General features: G+C 40.7%; 1 protein-coding gene across 5 annotated transcripts in view; it reads left to right on the top strand.

The window, feature by feature from the left end:
• The window catches only part of LOC148879998 (Vacuolar sorting protein 39), a 38,322-nt gene that overhangs the window by 10,443 nt on the left and 5,536 nt on the right, over positions 1-22,343 (top strand). For all 5 annotated transcript variants that reach the window (XR_016104418.1, XM_088961782.1, XM_088961784.1 and 2 more), the window contains exons 8-12: positions 594-882; positions 8,309-8,364; positions 8,487-8,555; positions 13,834-13,945; positions 15,697-15,786. Coding sequence is in view for 4 of the 5 variants with exons in the window: in XM_088961782.1 (XP_088817908.1) it covers positions 594-882; positions 8,309-8,364; positions 8,487-8,555; positions 13,834-13,945; positions 15,697-15,786 (616 nt within the window). In the remaining variant the exon portion in view is untranslated. The remainder of the gene's footprint in view (positions 1-593; positions 883-8,308; positions 8,365-8,486; positions 8,556-13,833; positions 13,946-15,696; positions 15,787-22,343) is intronic.

Here is a 22,343-nt window from a genome sequence, read left to right on the forward strand (position 1 = left end):
AAAGGCGCAGAAGTCATTGACTGTCTGATTTTTTAATCTTTCCTTTACTGTATATATATTTTTCTTTTTTCTCCTTCTTTGGTGTGTATTTGTCATTTTGCTGTGTAAATCATTGCTTGTGATGGTTATTTTGCCTATCTTTACAAATACAATATTTACCTTATCTGTACAAAAAGAAAAGAAATGGAAAAATACAAGCACAAGTGCAGTTACTGATCAAATAGACAAATGAATGAATGAATGAAAACATCAGTATTTTGGATTGGTTATGCTAGTAGGTTTTGTCAGCTCTAGTCAGTTATTTTGATTCATTGAATAGAAGGTCAGCTACTATATATATAATTCATGAACCATGAGGATGTCACTTCCCTTTATGGTGTACAGAACTTCCACCTTGAATTTTGTCTAGAAAATATCTTGTTCAAACTATTTTTTCACATAATACTTACGAAACTGCTGTGGCAATAATACTTCACAGTAGATATATCCAAAATACTACTACTACTACTACTACTACTACTAATAATAATAATAATAATAATAATAATAATTCACAGTAGTGGATTTTATTTAAGTTTCATTAATCTGTGCAGGTATTTGCAATGGTTGATTGAGGATCAAGACTCTTATGATACTCGATTCCATACTTTATATGCTCTTTCACTTGCCAAATCAGCTATTGAAGCTGTAGAAATGGAAATCAATCAACAAACCCTGGGCACTGCAACATCAGAACAGACAAATATTTCTGATGTTGAGATTGGTTCAATCTTTCATAATTCAGTCAGAGAGAGACTGCAGTTTTTCCTACAGTCCTCAGACTTGTATGATCCAGAAGAAGTCCTTCACTTGGTCGAAAGTTCAGAGTTATGGCTCGAAAAGGTTTGTTGGGGTTTTTCTTTTCTTTTCTTTTTTAATTTTCTTTTGAGATGGTTAGGTTGTTCTTATTTACTGATGCAAGCTATTCAGACTTCTAAGTTCTTTCGGTGCCATCTCAACAGCTTTGTACTGATTTCCTTTTGTTTAATGAAAAATTTCTTTCCTTATATTTGAAAAATGAACAAAAAATTATTCAATCAGAAGACATGAAAGTACAGTAAAGGAGATGACAAGATAAACATGCAAGCCCCTGGCTGAGTAATCAGGTCCCCAATATATCTATAGACCCCTAGACTGGGGAGTTTGGTCCAGTTTATCTGTTTTCTACCAACATCCTCCCAGCCAAGTAGCTTCCAGCTCTTTTGCTGATCTCAAATCTAATGGAGCATGATGCTCACCTTGGATAACAAAGATCTTATCTCTCTGGTTACATGTCTAAGACACCATGGTTCTTCCCTCCTGTTCTTCATCCATTCAATCACCACTTTCAAGTTCCTCTCCACCCCTGATGGTGTTGACTGGCTCAGTTGGTAGGGTCTCTGGTTGGTTGTAGTGGAGACTTGGAGTTGAATCCCACCTTTATCAGGCTTTGGGGGGGGGTGGTTATGGGGATGGGCTACTCCATTGTGTATGCCCATGGATCCGAAGAAAAAACAAGCATCTTTTTTCTTTTTTTAAGCAAAAAGTCTAGAGAAAACATTGAAAGGTCTAGTAGACCTCCACTACCTTAATTTTTGTTTCTTTATTTTTACTTTCTTTACTTTCATCTTCTATCTTCCCATACTTCTTCCCCTCCTTATAAACTCTATCAGTTACTGATCAATAAAAAAATGTGCAAAGGGTTTCTAACAACACCCCCTAAAAATAAAAAAGAAAGAAGAAAGAAATTATGATTGAGCTGTCCATGCAGTTACTCTTTTCAGTTTGTTTTTCTTTTTTCCAATTTATACTTTACATTAAGAGAAGGCGCTTGGCTATGTCCCTGATCGAAGTTTTGCCTTGCATGATGTGGAAGATGAACAGAAAGAAGTAACCGACGACCGACGGTAATTGGAATCTACGGTTGTGTTTCTTTTGACGAGCGACGTTCAAATGTTGACGGAGTGCTGGGCCTGCTGGCGCAAATGTATAGCTATTGATTCCAAAACCTTCAAACTGGACACAAGCCGGTCTTCTAGTGATTGTGATTTGGTGATTCTAGAGTGAGGAAGAGGGGGTTGGACTATAATCTCTCTAAAAGAGGAGTAAAGGAAGAGGTAATATGGTCAGTGAATGTTTTGGAAAAAAAATTCTAGAAAATCGAAATAGAACATCTGAACCTTTAAGTTTAGTGGACAAGGGAAGAATAACTACTATCCTAGTTGCAGAAAATAGATGGGGAAGATTCATTAGACTAAGCCATTGGGAGGGTGCGAATAAAATGCGAAGTATCTGCATTCTTGAAGAGGCCAACACCTTTGGGTGGGAGACGATGACAAGTGCTCTGAAATTGGTTATCGTCAGTAAGGAAAGGTCAAAATCGGACGCCCCTTCATTGGAGGAGTTTCCAAGTTTAGAGAAAGGCAAGAGTAGAGTGGTGGTGGTCGGAGGTCGAGCCTTTATCTCCATGGTTTGTTGACTTGGTCCATTTGGAAGTTGGAAGACAACCTCCATCTGCACCAAACAAGAGGAGTTAAGTTGGAGAGACATGGAGTTAGGATTCTCTGCAAATCTGCATTCCTCAGAGCTGTTAACTCTGAAACCTTTTGAGATGAGCAAGGGAGTGGGGTTTGCCCCATTGGAGGAGATAGTTAGCAGGTGGGCAAGATTGGGTTTGGTGTCTATTTATGGAAAGAAGGCTTTGATCGAACAGTGGTGGTCGAAAGTGAATACAAACCTTGCTTCTCTGAGCTTTGACGAATGGCTAGTGATACGTGGCCTCCCCTTTCATCTCTAGACAATGGAGGTCTTCAATCTAACAGGAAGCCTTTGTGGTGGATTGGAAAGTACCAATGAAAAAATGAGAGGCTTCCAGGGTCTTTGGTTCGCTAGGACTAGGGTGAGAAGCAGAGGAGTGTTTGCAGTGCCCCGCGTAATCCCTATCTTTGACAAAGACGTTTGGCTCTTTTGCTCAATCGAGGATAGAAGATGAACGAGTTAGTGCAAAGCTTAGCTGAGTCAACTCACCAAGTTGATTCCAGCACACGTGACATGTTAGGGGGAGTTGTAGTGCCAACTGCTTCTCAGGTGAAGTTGTGTGTGGTGTAGGATCAACCACCTGCAGAAGAGGTTACTTTGAATAGAAGAAAAGTCAAGAACAAGAACTATAAAAAGAAGGCTGGCTGGACTGTGGAAGAAACTCAGGTAAGAAAGGAAATTTTGTTTAAATTTCAAAATTTAAGTAGAAAGAAACCCAGGGGAGAAGGACAACATGACTCAGGTGGGTGATCTGCCTAAAATCCGAACCAAACCTCTTCTTTTGGCCTTGTCAGACCTGAGAATGTGGACCGAATAAACACAAAAGCCCAAACCGAATGGCCTTATGAGGAAGACAATCACAACAGTCCCCCTCTATTCTTAGGAGAAGACGTTCAAGATACCCTGCAATCCGTTGGAGGGGAAGTAAGAGATGCTAATTGCCCTCCTACACCGATGTCTTCAGGAAGATCGAGCTTGGATAGGGAATATTTGGAAGAGGATTTCGACTCAAAGTTGAGTTCATATGAATCTGTGGAGGTGTTGATGGCCGAGAGGTGGCCCTAAAAAGAGCCCAATCCTTGTTCGAGAGCAGAGAGAACTGGGGTAGCAGGGAAATCCTGGAGCCGATGCAGCTGGTGAACCCAGATTACAATCACTCTGATCCTAGACACCTTGAGAGAGGAGGAAAGACTAAACTTGCGGCAAAATCCATTCCAGGCCTTTTGTCTAACCTTTTAGCTTGTTCCTCCTGTGTTACTTCTCCCTGCATTTCTAGCTCTGAGCTTCACTATTTTCCTTTTGTTTCTCTTGATTTTGGTGATGGTGGCCTTCTATCCCAACCTATGGCAAGTTCCTGTGAACAAGGAGAAGCTCAATTCTCGAAGATCTGCCAGAAAGATGTTGATCAAGAGAACAATGGGGATGGGTTCAAGCAGCAGAGAGGGTTAAAAGGAGGCAGTAAGGGGAAAAAGTTGGAAGCTGGGGGGAAGAAAGGGACAAACAAAGAGTTCAAAAGGCTTCAATGGGGCTTTGTTGACCAGGGAGGTCGACCTGTAAATAACACTGATAGAAGGTTAGGTAAGGGAAAGGAAGTTGTAGACAAATCATGAAGATCTTGAGCTGGAATGTAAGGGGGTTGGAGGGAATTTGAAGAGAAATCTGGTTAAAGACACTCTAAGGAGAGAAGACCCAGACATAGTAATTTTACAAGAAACAAAAAAAGTAATTAGCAGAAAACTGATTAAAGCAATTTGGGAATCAGAGGAAGATAATGGGCAGATCTCCCAGCAATGGGAACAGTGGGAGGAATCCTCTTTGTGTGGAAAGAAGAGGTGGTTACTAGGATAGAAGTGGACAAAGGAGAGGTCACCCTTTCAATCCTTTCCACAAACACTTCCGATGGGTTCAACTGGATTCTGACAGGAGTTTATGGGCTAAATTCTCCTTCTCAGAGTGGAGGTTATGGGAGGAATTGGACTCCTTGCTTGAATTTGATGACCTGGCCTGGTGTGTCGGTGGTGACTTTAACGCCACAAGATTTTGCTTTCAGGTTGGATAAGGTTTGGACTACTCATAAGGATTTTCAGCAAAGAATAGCTTCTTGGTGGGAGGAATGCAGAGTGGATGGTTGGGCAGGATTCCGATTGCAGCAGAAATTAAAATATTTGAAGAGGAAGCTAAAAGCTTGGGGTGAAGAGGAGTTTTAAAATTTTTTGTGGAAGATAAGAATAAGCTAATTCAAGAGCTTGATGATTTGGAGCAAAGTGAGCAAATGGGGAATTTGGATGTAGATGGTAGAAGCAGAAGAGAAATTATTAGAAAGGAATGGGAGAAGCTTATAAGAAGGGAAGAAATCTATTAGAGACAAAGGTCTTGGGTGAGATGGCTGAAGGAGGGAGACAATAACTCGAAGTTCTTTCATGGTTACACTTTAGGGAGAAGAAGGAAGAATTATATCTCAAAATTGAGGGTGGAGCAGAGTGAGAGAGAGAGAGAGGACAAAGGAGAAATTTCAAAAGTTATTGTGCAATATTTCAAAGGGCTCTACTTAAAGGATGGATCTAGTAGAACTCCTCTGAACAGCTGGGAGGGACCTAAGCTGTCTGAAGACAAAAGGCTGTGGCTAGAGAGAACCTTTGAAGAACAAGATATCAAGGAAATAGTGTTTAGGATGGATAGTGATAGAACTCCTGGTCCGGATGGGTTCTCTATCGGTTTCTATCAACTGTGCTGGGACACAATCAAGTCTGATTTGGTGGAGGTGTTTGCAGATTTATATCTTTTGGCCATTGTGAACAAAGGTAACAACTCAACCTTTATCACCCTAGTTCCAAAGAATGAGGGATCCTTGGAAGTTATGGACTTAAGACCTATCAGTTTGGTGGGAAGCTTATACAAAATAGTAGCTAAAGTTTTGGTGGCAAGACCAAAGAATGTGCTGAAAGATCTAATTCTGTGCAACCAATTTGCCTTTGTGCATGGAAGACAGAATATTGACAGTATACTAGTGGCTAATGAATGCGTAGAAGAAAGAAGGCAAAGTGGCAAGGCAGGGGTTGTAATCAAGATGGACCTAGAAAAGGCCTATGACAAAGTGAATTGGGACTGCTTGGTAGAGATTCTAAGCCTGAGAGGTTTTGGTAGACAGTGGGTGAGATGGATTAAAGGGTGCATAAGTTTTGCTTGATTCTTAATCCTAATAAATGGTGAACCTACTGGATACTTTATTGCAAATAGGGGCCTGAGACCAGGCTGTCCTCTCCCTCCCTACTCTTCACTTTTGTGGCTGATATCCTAGTTATTTGCTGCGAAGAGTGAGGGAGTTAAATTTGTTGAAAGGATTTGAGATAGGTAGGGAGGCAGTTCAGGTTGCTCACTTGATGTTTGTTGATGACATCATCATATTCTTGGAGGTGGATTGGGAGAATATTTCCAACCTAAAAAGGATGTTAATTATTTTCGAGATGGTGACTGGACTTAGAATCAATTTCACTAAAAGCAGTATTGTGGGCCTAAATGTTAGTGACTCTCTCTTGGACAAGTTTAAGGAGCTGTTAGGTTGTAAATTGGAGAGGCTTCCCATTGCCTATTTGGGAATGCCTCTTGGTGGGAACCCGAGAAGTCAAAGCTTTTGGGACCTAGTGGTGGAAAAATGTGGGAAAAGATGGGCCACATGGAAGAAAAGCTACCTTTCAAAAGGGGGGAAACTCACACTTATTTAGGCATCCGTTGCCAATCTGCCAATCTATTTCTTTTCGGTTTTTCGAGTCCCGGGAAAAGTAAAAAGTAAAATTGAAAAGCTCCAGTGGGATTTCCTTTGGGAAGGAGGTGGTGAAAAGAAGTGTCGTTTAGTTTGTTGGAATCAGGTTTGCAAGCCTAAGGAAATCAGTGGATTGGGGCTAGGGCATATCAAAGAAAGGAATTTACCATTCTTGGAAAATGGCTGTGGAGGTACCCCTTGGAAATGGAAGCTTTATGGACAAAAATCATCATGAGAATTATTGATAAAAAAAATCATCATGAGAATTATTGATAAAAAAAAATCATCATGAGAAAGTACGGGAGACATGGCAACAGTTGGGATAGCAAGGTCTACTTGAACCGGGTCAAAGCTTCTAACCCTTGGAAAGCTATTTCTTCTACCTATGACCTTTTTTTTTTTTTATTATTCTATTAGATATCAAGTGGGAAACGGAAATAGAATTAAATTCTGGACTGACTTGTGGTGGGGAGTGGATACCCTTGCTAACTCTTACCCCAGAATTTTTAACTTGTCCCAGTCCAAAAAAGCCATGGTAGCTTCTAAGCCTTAGCCCCTCTTCTTTGGGAACCATTTGGAATCTAAACCTCAGAAGGCCCTTGAGAGAGATAGAGATTGCTGATATAGCAAGTTTGCTAAAGTCTCTTAATGAGGCCTCCATCTCTCCTGCTACCCCTGACCAGAGAATCTGGAAACTTAATCCTACCGGCAAGTTCTTTTCTAATTCCTTTTTCAAGGCTCTAGTATCAGCAGATCAGGGTTCTCCATTTCCGGTTAAGAAAGTCTGGAGTTCACACATCCCCTTTAGAGTCTCCTTCTTTGTTTGGGAAGCCTACTTAAAGAGAATAAACACTTGTGATTTGATCCAGAATAAGTTTAGAGGCAGATTATGCATCTCCCTCCATGTTTGCCCTCTTTGCCTCGGTGATGGAGAGACATCTGATCACTTGCTTCTCCATTGCCTTGTCACAAGGAAGGTTTGGTTTTTTTCCTAAACTTAGTTGGTTACAGCTGGGTGTTCCCGGGGAAGGTGGTGAACATCCTGTGGCAATGACAAGGCAGAGGTTTAGGAAAAAGAGGAAGGTTATACTGGAATACAGTAACCCATGCAGTCTTGCCAGGCATTTGGAAAGAAAGGAATAATAGGATTTTCGAAAATAAGGCTAGAAATGCTGAAGATCTAACTTCCTACATCATTTTTCTCTGTAACCTTTGGGTGATTAATACTTAAGTTTTCAAAAGTCTCTCCTTAAATGATCTTCAGAGCAACCTTCCAGAAATCCTTCACTCCTCTCCAAGATCTGAGTGGACTATAAGACATTCCTTTAGAGAAGGAGGAGTATGACTCTAAACTTTGATGGTAGTGCCCAAGGCTCCACAGGTCAAGCAGGAATTGGGGGTGTAATCTGAGGGGAAAGGGGGAATATATGCTCGGCTAATAGTGGTCCAATTGGGAGGGCAGATGCTACAAAGGCAGAGGTCTTGGCTGCACTCACAGGAATTTGCCTTGCCAAACGGATAGGTTTTTCCTCTTTAACCATCAAAGGGGATTCTGCTAATACTATAACATGGTTATGGGAGAAGGAAGGAGGGCCTGGGAGACTAGTAAACTTGATAGCTGAAGCTAGGGATATCTTAGTCTCTATGAATGTGAAGCTGATCTGGATTCCTAGGGAGCAAAACACAGCTGCTGATAGCCTAGCAAAATCAGGGGTCTTTAGAGAAATCTTGTTGAGTGATAGTTGTTTGCCTTTGTTATTTTGCCAAGCCGGTCTAGGCTTCACTACATCTTCTCATGTACTTCTTCTAACTTTGTTCATATATATATGCTGCAAGACCTGCAACATGTGTCAATTATATCTTGCACTGGATGCTCTAGGACAGTTTGTGTCTTCCTTTTCCATTTTCAGATAATGGTTTTCCGGAACTTTTCTGTTAGAACAAGAGACCTTCTATTGCCTTCTCCCTCATTTTTTTGGCTTTCTATGACAGGCTATTCTTTACAGGAAACTTGGGCAAGAGACATTGGTGCTCCAAATTTTGGCTTTGTAAGTTCTACAGTACTAGTAGAAAAAATCATAGTTGCATGTTGTCATCCTAAATATGCATTTTAAGCTTATCAATTTTGGATTTAGTTGGAGACCTACATGTGATTTTCAATTATCTTCAGGAAGCTGGAGGACAGTGAAGCAGCTGAACATTATTGTGCAGAAATTGGTAGACCTGATGCCTATATGCAGTAAGCTTTTGTTTATTATTCATTTTGTTAAAGTTATTTAATGATATGTGTAGAAGATCAAGACTGTAATCAGTCTTGAATCCTAAAGGGTTTTAGGTTTGTAAAACAGAAGAGAAGATGAGAAAAAAGGAGAGAATAGAAGAGAAGCAAGAGAACACAAGTTGCTGAAAGGAGGGACAGATTCTAACTGATCTGCCGCCGCCACTTCAACTTAATATTTATATGTTATGCTAGTTACAGGAAAGGACACATCTGTCCTTGGTGTTTACATCATAACACTTAACAATATAAAACTTAAAAGTAAATAACAACTAGAATAACAGAACTAGAATAACAGAAAAACATAACAAATAGACTAGGTACATTCTACCCTACGGACAGAGTGGCCCCACAGCTGTGGGGCCCACATCAGTTTCTCTACACTCACCCACAAGTTGGGAGTAAATGTTTATCATTCCCAACTTGGATAGATCCGCTTCTAGCTTCTTTCTTGATACGGCTTTAGTGAGGATATCTGCTAGTTGCATACTGGAAGTGATGTAAGGGAGGCATACTTCTTGAGATGAGACCCTCTCTCGTATAAAATGCTGGTAAACTTCAATGTGTTTGGTTCTGTCATGCTACACTGGATTATGTGCTATATTAATAGCTGCTTGATTATCACAATACAGCATCAGAGGCTTCTCATACTCAATAGACAACTCCTCAAGTAGAGATCTTAGCCATAGGATTTCAGCCACTCCGTTGGCCATGGACCTGTATTCTGCTTCAGCACTCGACCGGGAGACAACACTCTGCTTCTTACTTCTCCAGGAGACAAGGTTTCCTCCCACAAGGGCACAATATCTTGAGGTAGACCATCTGTCATCAAAACTCCCAGCCCAATCGGCATCTGTATAGACCTCCACTTCATGTGGTTACTGTTCTTGAACAATATACCTCTACCCGGGCATCTCTTCAAGTACGCTAGTATTCTTTCTGCTGTTAGAAGGTGCGTGGTTCTAGGAGAATGCATGTACTGACTGACAACACTAACTGCATAACTGATATCTGGCCGAGTGAGGCACAAATATAGGAGCTTTCCCACTAACCGCTGGAACATAACTTTGTCTTCAAGCAGCTCTCCACTCTCTGCAGTAATCTTGTGATTCTGTTTAATGGGTGTATCTGCAAGTAGTGTCAGTGAAGACTCCACCCTCTTGATGAACAGTTTATGATCTGACTGGGCCTGTACATAACCGAACTTCCCAAGAGCTAGTCTGAATCTGTCGAACCAAGCTCTAGGTGACTGCTTCAAACCATACAATGCCTTATTGAGCCGGTAGACCTTCTTACCTGTCTCTGTATCATAGTATCCAGGCGGCAACTGCATGTAAACCTCTTCCTGCAAGTCCCCATTCAGGAAGGCATTTTTAACATCCATTTGGTACAAGGGCCAAGTGTGGCTTGCTGCAAGAGATAATAAAACCCGAATGGTGGTCATCTTGTCTACCGGGGCAAACGTCTCCAAGTAATCTATACCATAAGTCTGAGTGAACCCTTTTGCAACTAGCCGAGCTTTGTACCTCTCAATGGAACCATCTGCATTGTGCTTTACAATAAATACCCATCTGCATCCAACTGGTTTCTTTCCTTTGGGTAAGTCAACTAGCTCCCAGGTATTATTTTTCAACAGGGCATCCATTTCAACTTGCATTGCACCTCTCCATTTCGAGACTGATAGAGCCTCTTGCACTGTTCTTGGAATGGGGACATTGGAAGTGGAACTAAGGTAGGACCTGTAGGTAGGTGATAGGCGCTCATAGGATAAAAATTGGGAAATACAGTGGGCTGTAGATGTGGTACAATGTCGTTTCCCTTTACGGACTGCAATCGGAAGATCAAGGTCATCTGTAGGAGGTGAAATGGTAACAATAGAAGAAGTCTCTGTGGGTCCTGGGACTGTAATGCCTGGACTTGGAGCCGCAGATGAGATTGGAGCTGGCCTGGACTGTTGATGGTCGGGATCAACCTGCCTGCACCGCCTGTGATAGACCCTCAACTCCTGATCCCTCTGGCCACCCTCACCATTGTAGCTCCCATCACCCAATGGAATAGGTAAAGGAACTACCCCACTCACTGCTCTCCCCCTGAAGACATGGACCTAAACCCCTACTCTCACTACTCTTCCCCTAAGGAGAAACCCGAGGATAATAGGGTGTCTCCTCAAAGAAAGTGACATCCATGGAGACGAACCTCCTCCCTGAGACGGGATCATAGCAGTAATACCCCTTTTGAGTTCGTGCATAACCAAGGAAAATGCATTTGGAGGCCTTGGGTTCAAACTTGGAGTGATGGGGTCTGAGAAGCTGAACAAAGCAAGTACAACCGAAAGTCTTAAGGGGAATAGAAAACAACTCCTCATGTGGGTATAGAAGGGAAAAAGGAGATCGCAAATCAAGAACTCGGGAAGGAATCCGATTAATAAGATAGACCGCCGTGAGGATAGCATCACCCCAGAAGCGAATAGGGACATTGGAGATAAACATAAGACTTCTAGCCACCTCCAAGATGTGCTTATTCTTCCTTTTTGCAACCTCATTCTGCTGAGGTGTATGAGGGCAAGAGCTCTGATGGATAACCCCATGAGTAAGAAGGTAAGATGCCAATGACTTAGCAAAGTACTCCTTTGCATTATCAGATCTAAGAACTTTAATCTTGGCATCAAACTGGGTTAGGATCATTTGGTGAAAGTTTTGGGTCAAGGCGGGAACCTCATCTCGTGAACGCATAAGATAAACCCAAGAAAACCGGGTATGGTCATCAACAAATAACAAAAAATATCTATACCCACCCATAGAAGGAATGTGATATGCCCCCAAACATCTGTATGCACGAGATCAAAAGGGCGATTACTCCTTTTATTACTCAATGAATAAGAGTTTCTACAATGTTTAGCAAACTCACAACTTTCACATTGCAACTGGGACAACTCAACAGACTCAAACAAAGTAGGAAACAAACTCTTTAAGGATCGAAAAGACAAATGACCCAATCGGTTTTGCCAAAGCATAACCGAACTCACACTCTGGGAAACAAGTGACCTCTTACCCACTGACTCTTCCCGACGAGAACTCTCCCCGAGCATATAGATCCCATTCGTCTCATGGCCAGTCCCAATCACCTTTTTCGTCTCCAGGTCCTGAAAAACACACCGGTCAGGGAAGAAAGTTACTGAGCAGTTCATGTGTTTGGTAATACTACTAACTAAAAGGAGGTTAGTATCAAGCTTAGGAACATGTAAGACAGAAGACAAGGAGATTGTATCTGATAACTTAATGTCCCCCTTCCCAGAAATAGGAACCAGGGAGCCATCAACAATAGATACTTTATCCCTACCAGATGACAAATGGTAAGAGGTAAACAATGAAGGCAAGCTAGCCATGTGGTCGGATGCACCTGAATCTATTACCCAACAAGGTTTAGTAGTACCTGGAGCTGAGGCATGGTAGGCTGAAGCTAGAGTACCTGAATTTACGGTTGTAAGCTGGCAACCCATCTCAGAAACACTACCATAACTGATGCTCCCAAAGCTGCCTTCTACCTGATTTTTAAACTCCATCTCGGTCAAGTCTTAAAACAGCACTTGGACTACCAATCACAACCAAAAACAGTATAGGCCTGATTTGTATTCACAGTGTATGTGCACAACTGGGATAACTCTGATATGAAACCAACAAACAAACACAACAGTGGCTGTCCGTAGAGCTCTAACCCCTTTAAGAGAGTTCGAAACCCCAAAAAACTCTGAAAAACAGCTTAGAAGGAGGTCTGATTTGCCTTTGCAGAATTAGGGTTTTAATCAGTCCTTAAAGTGATCAATTCAGTTGCATAATCTAATCAGTACTGTATAGATAGACTTGTAGTAGGGTTAATGTGAAACCCTAGAATCTGATCAATGCCAACAATAGACCTGAGGACAGCTCTAGGTAGATCATAAGGTTCAGTCCAGCACTAGGGCTTGCCGCAAGATCACTTCAACCTATCTTTTCTTAGAAAAGTAAATGACTTACAAGAAAAGAATTGATCTGAAAGCTGAAAGCTGATCCGAAACTGAGCTGATCTGAAAAGACAATTACTTTTCAAACAGAGTCAAGGGAGTAAGTCTGAAAGCTGATCCGAAACTGATCTGAAACTGATCTGATCCGATCAGAAATACCAACACAAAACCGATGTGATCTGAAACTGGTCTGATCTGATCAGGAATACCAACACAAAACTGACTGAAATCAATCGCCTATCAATCTGAGATGCTGTTCTCTGAAATCACTACTGTGGGGCCCACTACTGTGAGAGCAAAAATAGGGTTTCAACTATAGGTTTGAGGATCTGAAATCACTAAAGTGCTCAGCTGCACTCTCCAAGCAGTCTGCACCAGTGGGACTTGTCGTAGGGCACTGTGAAACCCTAAAAACTAATCCCTTTTGAAGAGGAGGGTTCGGCCCAACAATCAAACCCTAGAGCAAACTTGAACACAGTTCGGCCCCTCTTTCTAGATAGGTCCAACCTATCTTGGCTGATTGCAATCTCTAAAAATCAGTAAAGAAACAAACTTACTTACTGATTACCTGCCTTCGGTGTACTGTCTTCTAGGGTTACCTGAACCCTAACCTTCGCTGCCTCTTCCTGATTACCAACTCTCTGCAGGCTGCGGCAAGTCTTCAACTGCTGTGAACCTCTCCTGGTAATCTCCAAGATTCAGCCGCCGAAAAACTTCTTCAAGACTTCCAGCCCTAGCTAGTTCTCATGTGGTCGGCTGGACTAGATACACATGAGAAGCCCTAGATAGGCTCCGATACCATGTAGAAGATCAAGACTGTAATCAGTCTTGAATCCTAAAAGGTTTTAGGTTTGTAAAACAGAAGAGAAGATGAGAGAAATGGAGAGAATAGAAGAGAAGCAAGAGAACACAAGTTGCTGAAAGGAGGGACAGATTCTAACTGATCTGCCGCTGCCACTTCAACTTAATATTTATATGCTATGCTAGTTACAGGAAAGGACACATCTGCCCTTGGTGTTTACATCATAACACTTAACAATATAAAACTGAAAAGTAAATAACAACTAGAATAACAGAAAAATATAACAAATAGACTAGGTACATTCTACCCTACGGACAGAGTGGCCCCACAGCTGTGGGGCCCACATCAGTTTCTCTACAATATGTGTACACCATTTCTTTTAATCTTTTCTGTCTTGTTTACAAGCTCATTGACGGTTGATCCAATTTTTACATCAGGCTACTTGATATGTATTTGGATCCCCAAGACGGGAAGGAGCCTATGTTTAAGGCTGCTGTTCGCCTTCTTCACAATCATGGAGAATCTTTGGATCCACTGCAAGTTCTGGAGGTAAAGTCTCTCTCTCTCTCTCTCTCTCTCTCTTCACAATCATGTGTACGTATGCATGTGAAAACATGCAAGCTTCTTTGTTAAGTAAAAGAACAATATTAAACTTCCCAAGGATGGGGATAACAAGATGCATCCTGTTGAAGTGTTGATCAATTAACTCCTGACTTGACCAGCTGAGACTTTAAAATGGGGATGAGAACTATTAGATGAGGAAACAATTGATTAAAGGGTAAAAGACTTAAACATACCCTGAGTTTTGCATATAGACTTAAATATACCTTGTGGGCTGACCCCAGTGAACTTAAACATACCCTCATTTCTTCTCCTATTTTCATGAACCTCTTTTAATATTTTAAAAATCCTATTTTACCCTTTGAAAATGATAGTCTTCTAAAACAATATACCTATTTCTTGCTCTGTTTCTGCAACTGAAACAATCTTTACAATATACAGCACAAGGGAATGAAGTTAATCTTTGACAGATACAGACGGTTCAAGTTGTTGAGAATGGAGCTTTCTGGTAGGCTTGCACAGATCAAACTTATGTGTTAAGGAGGAACAAGCATGCCTGAGATGAATCAAGTGGGGGCCAGTGGTTGATCCATGGCGTAGCAGGAGAACAAAAGATGTTGGATTGATTTGGATTAAAATAGGGGGCTGGTGGATGGATAACGTAGTGGAGAGGGGGAGGCAGATTGAAATAGGGGCAGGTGGATGGTGGCGGGTGAGAGAAGAGGAGGTGGTGATAAGCTGTTTTTGTTTTTGTTGCCACTCTTGCCACCTCTCTGTTATGTTCAGCAGTGAAGTACTGAAGGGGCAGAGGAAGGAGATAGAATAGAAGGGAAAGAAAGATGAAGATGAAGGAGGAGGAGAAGGGGAGGGAGAGAATGGGGAAAGATGAGGCAGCTTAGCTCTATTTGAATAATGGTGTTTAGGAGTTGATGAACAGTGTCTGGGTCTCTATGGTTCTTTTTGAAAATTTAAAGAACAATGAAGAGTAAAACAATCTTTTTATGGCCACGAGGTATATTTAAGTCTATTTGAAAAACTCGGGTATGTTATGAAAACTTGGGGTATGTTTAAGCCTTTTATCCTCAATAAATCATTAAAACCTTTGAATGCATCATTTTGTTTTTTTTTTGGTTGTTGTATGGTGGTTTTTCAATGAGTACCATGAAGTTTTAGATCCATAGATATCTTAGCAAGCAGTGAACTATCATTTTGGCTATACGAGAGAGACTTTGATGTTTTGCCACTACAAAAGGGAGGCCTTGGTCTTTTGGTAGAGTTCTAGAACGAGTAACTTATTCCTCATGTCTCCTTTGGAAGAGAGAAATTGGGATGCCTAGGATTGACATCATAGACTACCTATGTCAATCCTCACTTAACTACAAAATAAATTTGGTTGTCTTGGTCCTTCTTTAAAGGATTTCTTTCCTATTGAAAGAACAAATCTAATTTTTCACTACTATCGTATGATCTGCTGTGTCTGTCTTATGATAAAATTCTGAAAACCTGTTGTAGCAGAAGCTATAGAAAACTTTCATCTATTTGTTAAAAAAAGAAAAAGATGCTGAATATGGATCCATGGACTGGACTTTTAGATATTTTTTTGTCTGCCTTCTTGTTGTGAATGATCAGTAACTTATCAGCCTCATTTTGCTGGAACAGTAGAACTGCTTGTTTCTTTTTTACACTTCTAGATGCTTCTCCAGGATTGTTGCTAGGGAGTTTGAAATTTGTTGTTGCAGAGATTGTCACCAGATATGCCTTTACAACTAGCATCAGATACAATATTGAGAATGCTGAGAGCTCGAGTTCATCATCATCGCCAAGGACAAGTAAGATATCAGCAGCTGAATTTTGTCCAGGTTCTATTTTTTTGGATTGATAAATGTTGCATTGGGTAATTTGCCTACGTATAACCATTTACCATTTTATATCATCTTAGGTTTTGATTGTTTTCAATCATTACATTCTGTATCTTGTATTGCAAAATAAAATTTTCCAGCTTTATATCAGTAGTACTAAATTGTTTCTTTTGAATCTATTTATTTGGGGAATATTGGTTGAACAATGATGACGATTTGATGCATGTCTCTCATGACTATTCTTATAGCATGAGGTAGTGCATGGTGAGTTTCCTTATATATGGTTATTAACATATTTTTTGACCATCAATCAGCATTACTTACCACCTACTGTAAAGGGCCATTTGACAATTGCTGAACTGAATTACTTATTGCTTTGTCTTTTAGTGAATAATCCACTAAAATACAAAGCAATAAGTTATTCAGTTCAGCCACTTAAGCTGTTACCAAATGGTCCCTATGTTTCTTTGCTTGAGCATATGTTCATCTGTTCTATGTTATTTAAATATATTTCAGTTGAAATAAGGGCCATTATCCCATGCTGACTGTTCTCTGGTATCAGAGGTCTTGTGAGGAGTGAACTGGATATGGACTTACCCTCCAGTTTTTTCTGGTATGAAGTGCCCAGTCTCAGACTCAAACCTGCATTCTCACATTTGTCAGCCCAAAACTTTACAGCAGCCAAGCAATGACACCTTTTTATATTTCATTTGAAATATAGACATTAAAACCAGAATCTAAAGACAGTAAAACGGGATTGGAGGAGGATGAATAGAATATTTTTGACTTAGACTCTGTTTGACATGGAAACTAAAGAAGTGCCTTTTTCATTACATGCACAACCAATTGGATAGAGATATTCTAGTAGTCCAGATCTCATAAAAGATAGGCATGGTGGATTAATAGATGTTCTACTGATTCCTAAAAAAAAAAAATGAAAGAAAGAAAAAGATCTGCAACTTACTCCAGCTACTGCCTAATTTCATTCATTTCTGATCACATAGAACATTTGGAAGTATTAATTGGTTTAGTAGAAATTGGGACTTTTACATACATCTAGTACTAGAGGAACTTTAAAATCATAACAGAGGTGGTGAACCCACTGCCCTGCCTCCCCAGTGGTAAATCCACTGCAATAGTTGTGGGCCTTGTAGCATGATTTTAAAGCAAAATATTTTGGATTGGAACCTTAAGAAGGTTTTATAGATTTTGAGAATCTACTTCTTTGAGAGTAATGCAATTGAGCTTGTGCTTACCATAATGGTCTAAATTCGAAGGGATTATGGTGAACATCTATAAGATTTCTTGAAGATTTGGAAAAAAAGTCATTCCAAGAAAGTGAATCTTGTTGTTGTCGATCAGAGTTACTGCTGGCACTGTAGCTCCTTTTTGGGTCTTGCTAAGTTCAAAACTCTCTTGAAAATCAGGGTACAGAAGAAGATAAGACCTTTTTCGTCGAGAAATCCATGTCATTATTAGCTGACCTCAGAATAAGAAATTTCTAGATATTCCTAGGCAATACTCTGAATATCATTGATGTGAGACTATTTTCAATACCCTTTTTGGTTCTACATTCTCAACAAAGACCTTTGGTTAATTCTCCTTTTACAATGTTCCTTTGATTCAAGCCCATCAAAACCTAGTTGAGACGGCATACTGGCATAGAGATGGAACTCTACCATATCTGAATTACAATCATAGTTGTCAAAGCATATAGGTTAGCCTAGGTGACAGGGGGGCACCTTATCATCTAGGTGATGATAGATGAAAGAAACCAAAAGTCAGATTACTTCCTAGTTATAATGGTAAGCAAGAAGCACTGAGGCACCAAAACTAATAGATACCAAACTATTCACTAAACAACAATGGTGAGAGGAATCGACAAAATAGAACATGGTGATGAGATTGCATTACCTATGAGGGGAAATTTAATCTAAGTGAGCAACAGTGCTAGTCGAATTTGATATTTGGCAATTCAAATCAGCTAACAAAAATCAAAGATTTCACAGTAAATCAATATGGCTATCACATGGGCCAGCAAGGCAGCAATTGGATTTCACAAATTCACATGAACTTAATGGGCCTACAATGTTGTAGCAGTCAATCTAAATCGAAAGGATCGTTGAGTTGAAAAACAAAAGTTAAAACTAGGGTTTAGAAGAGAGAAAGCAAGAGGAGAGAAGAAGAAGAAGAGATGTGTTGAGAGGTGTGTTCTTGTTACTGTTCACACTCTCAAAAGATCTTTATACTTTGAAAATAGTAAATTACAAGGAAGCCCTTACTTGGGTGTCAAAATACAAAAAGAGTACAAGGGAGAGAAAAAAAGGTCCAAAAACACCCATGTCTAAGCAATCTCAACACTGAAGGGATGAGAGATCCATCGTATGGACGCCCAAATCTTGCGGAATAAGGTGGGCGAATTTCAAAAAAAAATCTCTCCCTTTCAATTGGGAATTGAATTCCCTATTTAGAAAATCATATTTTCAAGGATCAATCTTGAACCATAAACTGAACCAGATCTGAAGAAAAGTAGTGGGAGAGAATTATACATGATACGGAGAAGTAATATCTCCCAATGGAGGTGTTCACGCCCAAGGAAGGATCCAAAGACTGCTCCCATTGAAGATGATGCAGTGCAAGATGGAGCAAAATTAGCAGTGTTCTTCTCCAAGAACCTATTCCTTCGCAAGAAACAGTAGGATGGCACGTGAGCACAGCTTCCCATCAGTCCTTTCACAAAGAACTGATATCAAGATCAAATCTTGACTTCTCCCTCAACTGGAGATTGAACTGGCAAGGTAGGCGGCAAGGAGGCGGCAAGAAAGAATTCTGCAAGGTTGCTTAATTCTTTCTTCTGTAATTTCAGCTCTGAAGAGGATGTGAGTATGTATCTTCTAAAGGCTTCCGCCCCTTCCTTCTTTTGTAACCCTAAAGGATCAACTCCTAATCCAATTAGGAGTTGCTGATCCAAATCATATTTGGATCAGACATCCCTTTAGGTGATAAGGATAAATTCTTATCTTATCTGCAGATTAGATCAGCTTTCTCCTAATCTCATTAGGAGGTTTCTAGATCTGAATCACATTCAAATTTGGAGACTCTGAGTGGATAGGGTTAAGACCCTATCCTATCTGCTAATCCATCTCAGAATTCGCCCCATATTTAACTTATTAAATTAGCCCAGTTTGAAATGGGCTTAAGGCCCATTAAGGTTATGTGCTCACTTAGTCTTCCTATCTGCTGCCCAGTTGGGCTTCCTTGTATGGCGTGGGACCCAATCATTGATCCACACATCAGCCACATGGGTTTGGCCCAGCCTTTGTTACAAGGCTTGGCCGATACACTGTTATGGACAGTGCACCCCCTGAAACCCACCAAATGGGCTCTATGGGCCCAACACTAACCCTAAGTGGTCCTTGGGCCGTGCCACCTTGCAACACCCAAGGACTGTGGGCAGATGCAAGATTAGCCCATCAGGTATTATCCTCAATGGTCTTACACTCAACCTCTCAGCCCATAATGATCAAACATTGCTCGACAAGAGAGGACCTCTCCCTCGGTTGCAAGGAACAGTGTTACACTCTCTGCTTATATGGATCCCGGGAATTAAAACCTTTTGCAAACATTTTAGAAACCATAATATATATACTTTTATATCTCATATAAAATATACTTTGCAAAACAAATCTCAACGATTGAAATTGGCTGCCGGCAGTCTTGGTTTCCATCAGTGAGAGTGCATCCCCAATCATTACCTTTGTCCGACAAAGGGGCTGATCCTGCCACTATGATCACCCACTCAGATGAATTCTCAGACTATCTCAACATACCCAGGTTTTGACCCCCGCTAAGGATCTCACTGATTGGTACATCAAAGACAACCCAATCCGACACTTAGTGCATTATCATAATCGAGTCTAGGGGTCGGGTGTAACTTTCCAGTTTTGCCCATTAATCTCCAATGTCCAGGGCAAAACTGGAAATCAGGTTCAGTTCAAAGATTCAATTAATCCTACACTGCATGTGCCTAAGGTCTCATCCTGGCAGCTGAGACAGGCGACCCCAACCGACTTGGCGGCACATCAGTGTCAGCCTTATCAGGATAGGTCTCCCCAGACCGACCCACTGGCTGTGAACATTCTAAACTAACACGAGTCTCATTAAGTGTCCAGTTTAGGGGTATTACACAGAAACATACCAAGGGAACATGAATCAAATATGTACTTTTATTCATTTACAATAAACTCATAATGTACATCATTCTGATTGAAGCTAAGGGCATACAAAACTGTCTAACAAACGCTCCCCCTCAAGTTGAGCATATATGTCAATCATGCCTAGCTTGTCAAGGTTCCTAGCAAACTTTGGATGGTGGACACCTTAGTAAGGCAATCAGCTAGTTGGTCTTCCGACCTTACAAAAGGAAGGCAAATCTCTCCGCTAGCAACCTTTTCTCTATTGAAGTGTCTATCCACCTAAATATGCTTTATACGATCATGTTGGACAGGGTTGTGGGCAATATTTATGGCTGCTTGATTGTCACAATATAGTCTCATTGGGATATCTACTTGGATGCCCATTTTAGTCAATATGGTCTTCAACCAGAGTAGTTCAGACACTCCATGAGTTATTGCCCTGTACTCTACCTCAGCACTAGAACGAGCAACCATAGATTGTTTCTTACTTCTCCATGAAACCACATTGCCTCCCACTAAGGCACAATAACCAGATGTAGATCTTCTATCATCAATGGACCCTACCCAATCAGTATCTGTGTAAGCCTCAACCTTTAGATGATCATGATTGGAATACAACATCCCTTTACTAGGGCATCCTTTTAGGTAAGCTAAAATTCTGTTAACTGCCTGCATATGATATGTCATGGGTTCATGCATATATTGGCTAACCACTTCAGCAGCATAAGATATGTCAGGTCTAGTCAAGCAGAAATATAGAAGGCGGCCTACCAATCTCTAATATATCCCCTTGTCTGGAAGAACTTTTCCTTCAATGGAACTCAACTTGTGGTTTGGATCAATTGGGGTTTCTGCAGGCTTACACCCTAATTTCCCAACTTCATGAAGCAAATCAAGTACATATTTCCTTTGTGACAAAAAAATTCCCTTCTTGGATCTTGCAACTTCAGTGCCAAGAAAATATCGAAGATCACCAAGGTCTTTAATCTCAAATTCTTAAGTGAGGAAGGAATTTAATTGAGAGATACTTGTGATATCATCACCTGTCACAACAATCTGATCAACATATACTATCAACATTGTTACTCTACCATCAACTCTTCTAATGAATAAGGTGTGTTCAGCTTGAGATTGAGCAAACCCAATATTTAAGATAGCATTTCTGAATTTGTCAAACCAAGCTCTTGGAAACTGTTTAAGCCCATACAAGGACTTCTTTAGGTGTAGACTTTTCCATCACTATTAGGAAAGCTTACCCCAGGTGGTAAGTCCATATACATTTCCTCTTGCAAGTCCCCATTAAGGAAGGCATTCTTTACATCCATTTGATATAAAGGCCAAGAGTAATGGGCAACAAGAGACAATATCACACGAATAGAGTTTGTTTTAGCAATTGGAGCAAAGGTTTCTAGATAATTAATGCCATAAGTTTGAGTGTATCCTTTGGCTACAAGTCGAACTTTGTACTTCTTAATCGAGCCATTTGCCTTGTGCTTAACAATATAAACCCACTTACACCCAACAGGAATCTTATCTTTAGGGCAATGAACAACCTCCCAAGTCTGGTTCTTTATTAGGGCCTCCATTTCTTGGTTCATAGCTTCCTTCCAGTGAGGGGAATGCATTGCCTTTGTAACACTGCGAGGGATGGAAACAGAAGAGATGGAAGAAATATAGGCACAATAGGAAGGTGAGAGAGCATCATTAGACACATAGTTAGTAAAATGATATTTTCTACATGTCCTCTTCCCTTTTTGAATGGCAATAGGAAGATTATAGAATCAATAATAGGATTGCTAGGAGGTTCAAAATTACCTGAGTCTGGGGAATCAGATTGTGATGGGCACTCTGCTTTAGGAGTCACTCTCTTACTGCACCTGATGAAAAACTGCTGCCAGGACCGAGGTCGATACACAGGAGGAGGAGGAGGAGGAGGAGGAGAAGGAATACCATCGTTACAAGGAAGAGAGAGGTAGGAATAGAGGTAGGAACAGGAAGGCAAAAGGGAGTCCGATCTCCAAAGCACCTATAGCCTTTTTGGACTGGAGAGTAACCGGGGAATACACATTTAACTGATTTAGGATCAAACTTATGCCGGGAAGGACTCATATCATGAACAAAACAAACACAACCAAAGATCTTGAGGGGTAGATTAAAAGGAGGTTCATTGGGGAAGAGGAGTTAATGAGGAGAATGAAGGTTTACGACCCTTGTCTCAACAACATCACCCCAGAAACGAGTGGGAACATGAGTTTGAAATAGTAGACCACGAGCAACTTCAATGACATGCATGTTCTTCCTTTTAGCCACCCCATTTTGTTGTGGAGTATG

This window comes from Nelumbo lutea, chromosome 1, assembly GCF_056320005.1.
Source record: "Nelumbo lutea isolate HS-2025 chromosome 1, American lotus-T2T, whole genome shotgun sequence".
Taxonomy (NCBI): Eukaryota; Viridiplantae; Streptophyta; class Magnoliopsida; order Proteales; family Nelumbonaceae; genus Nelumbo; species Nelumbo lutea.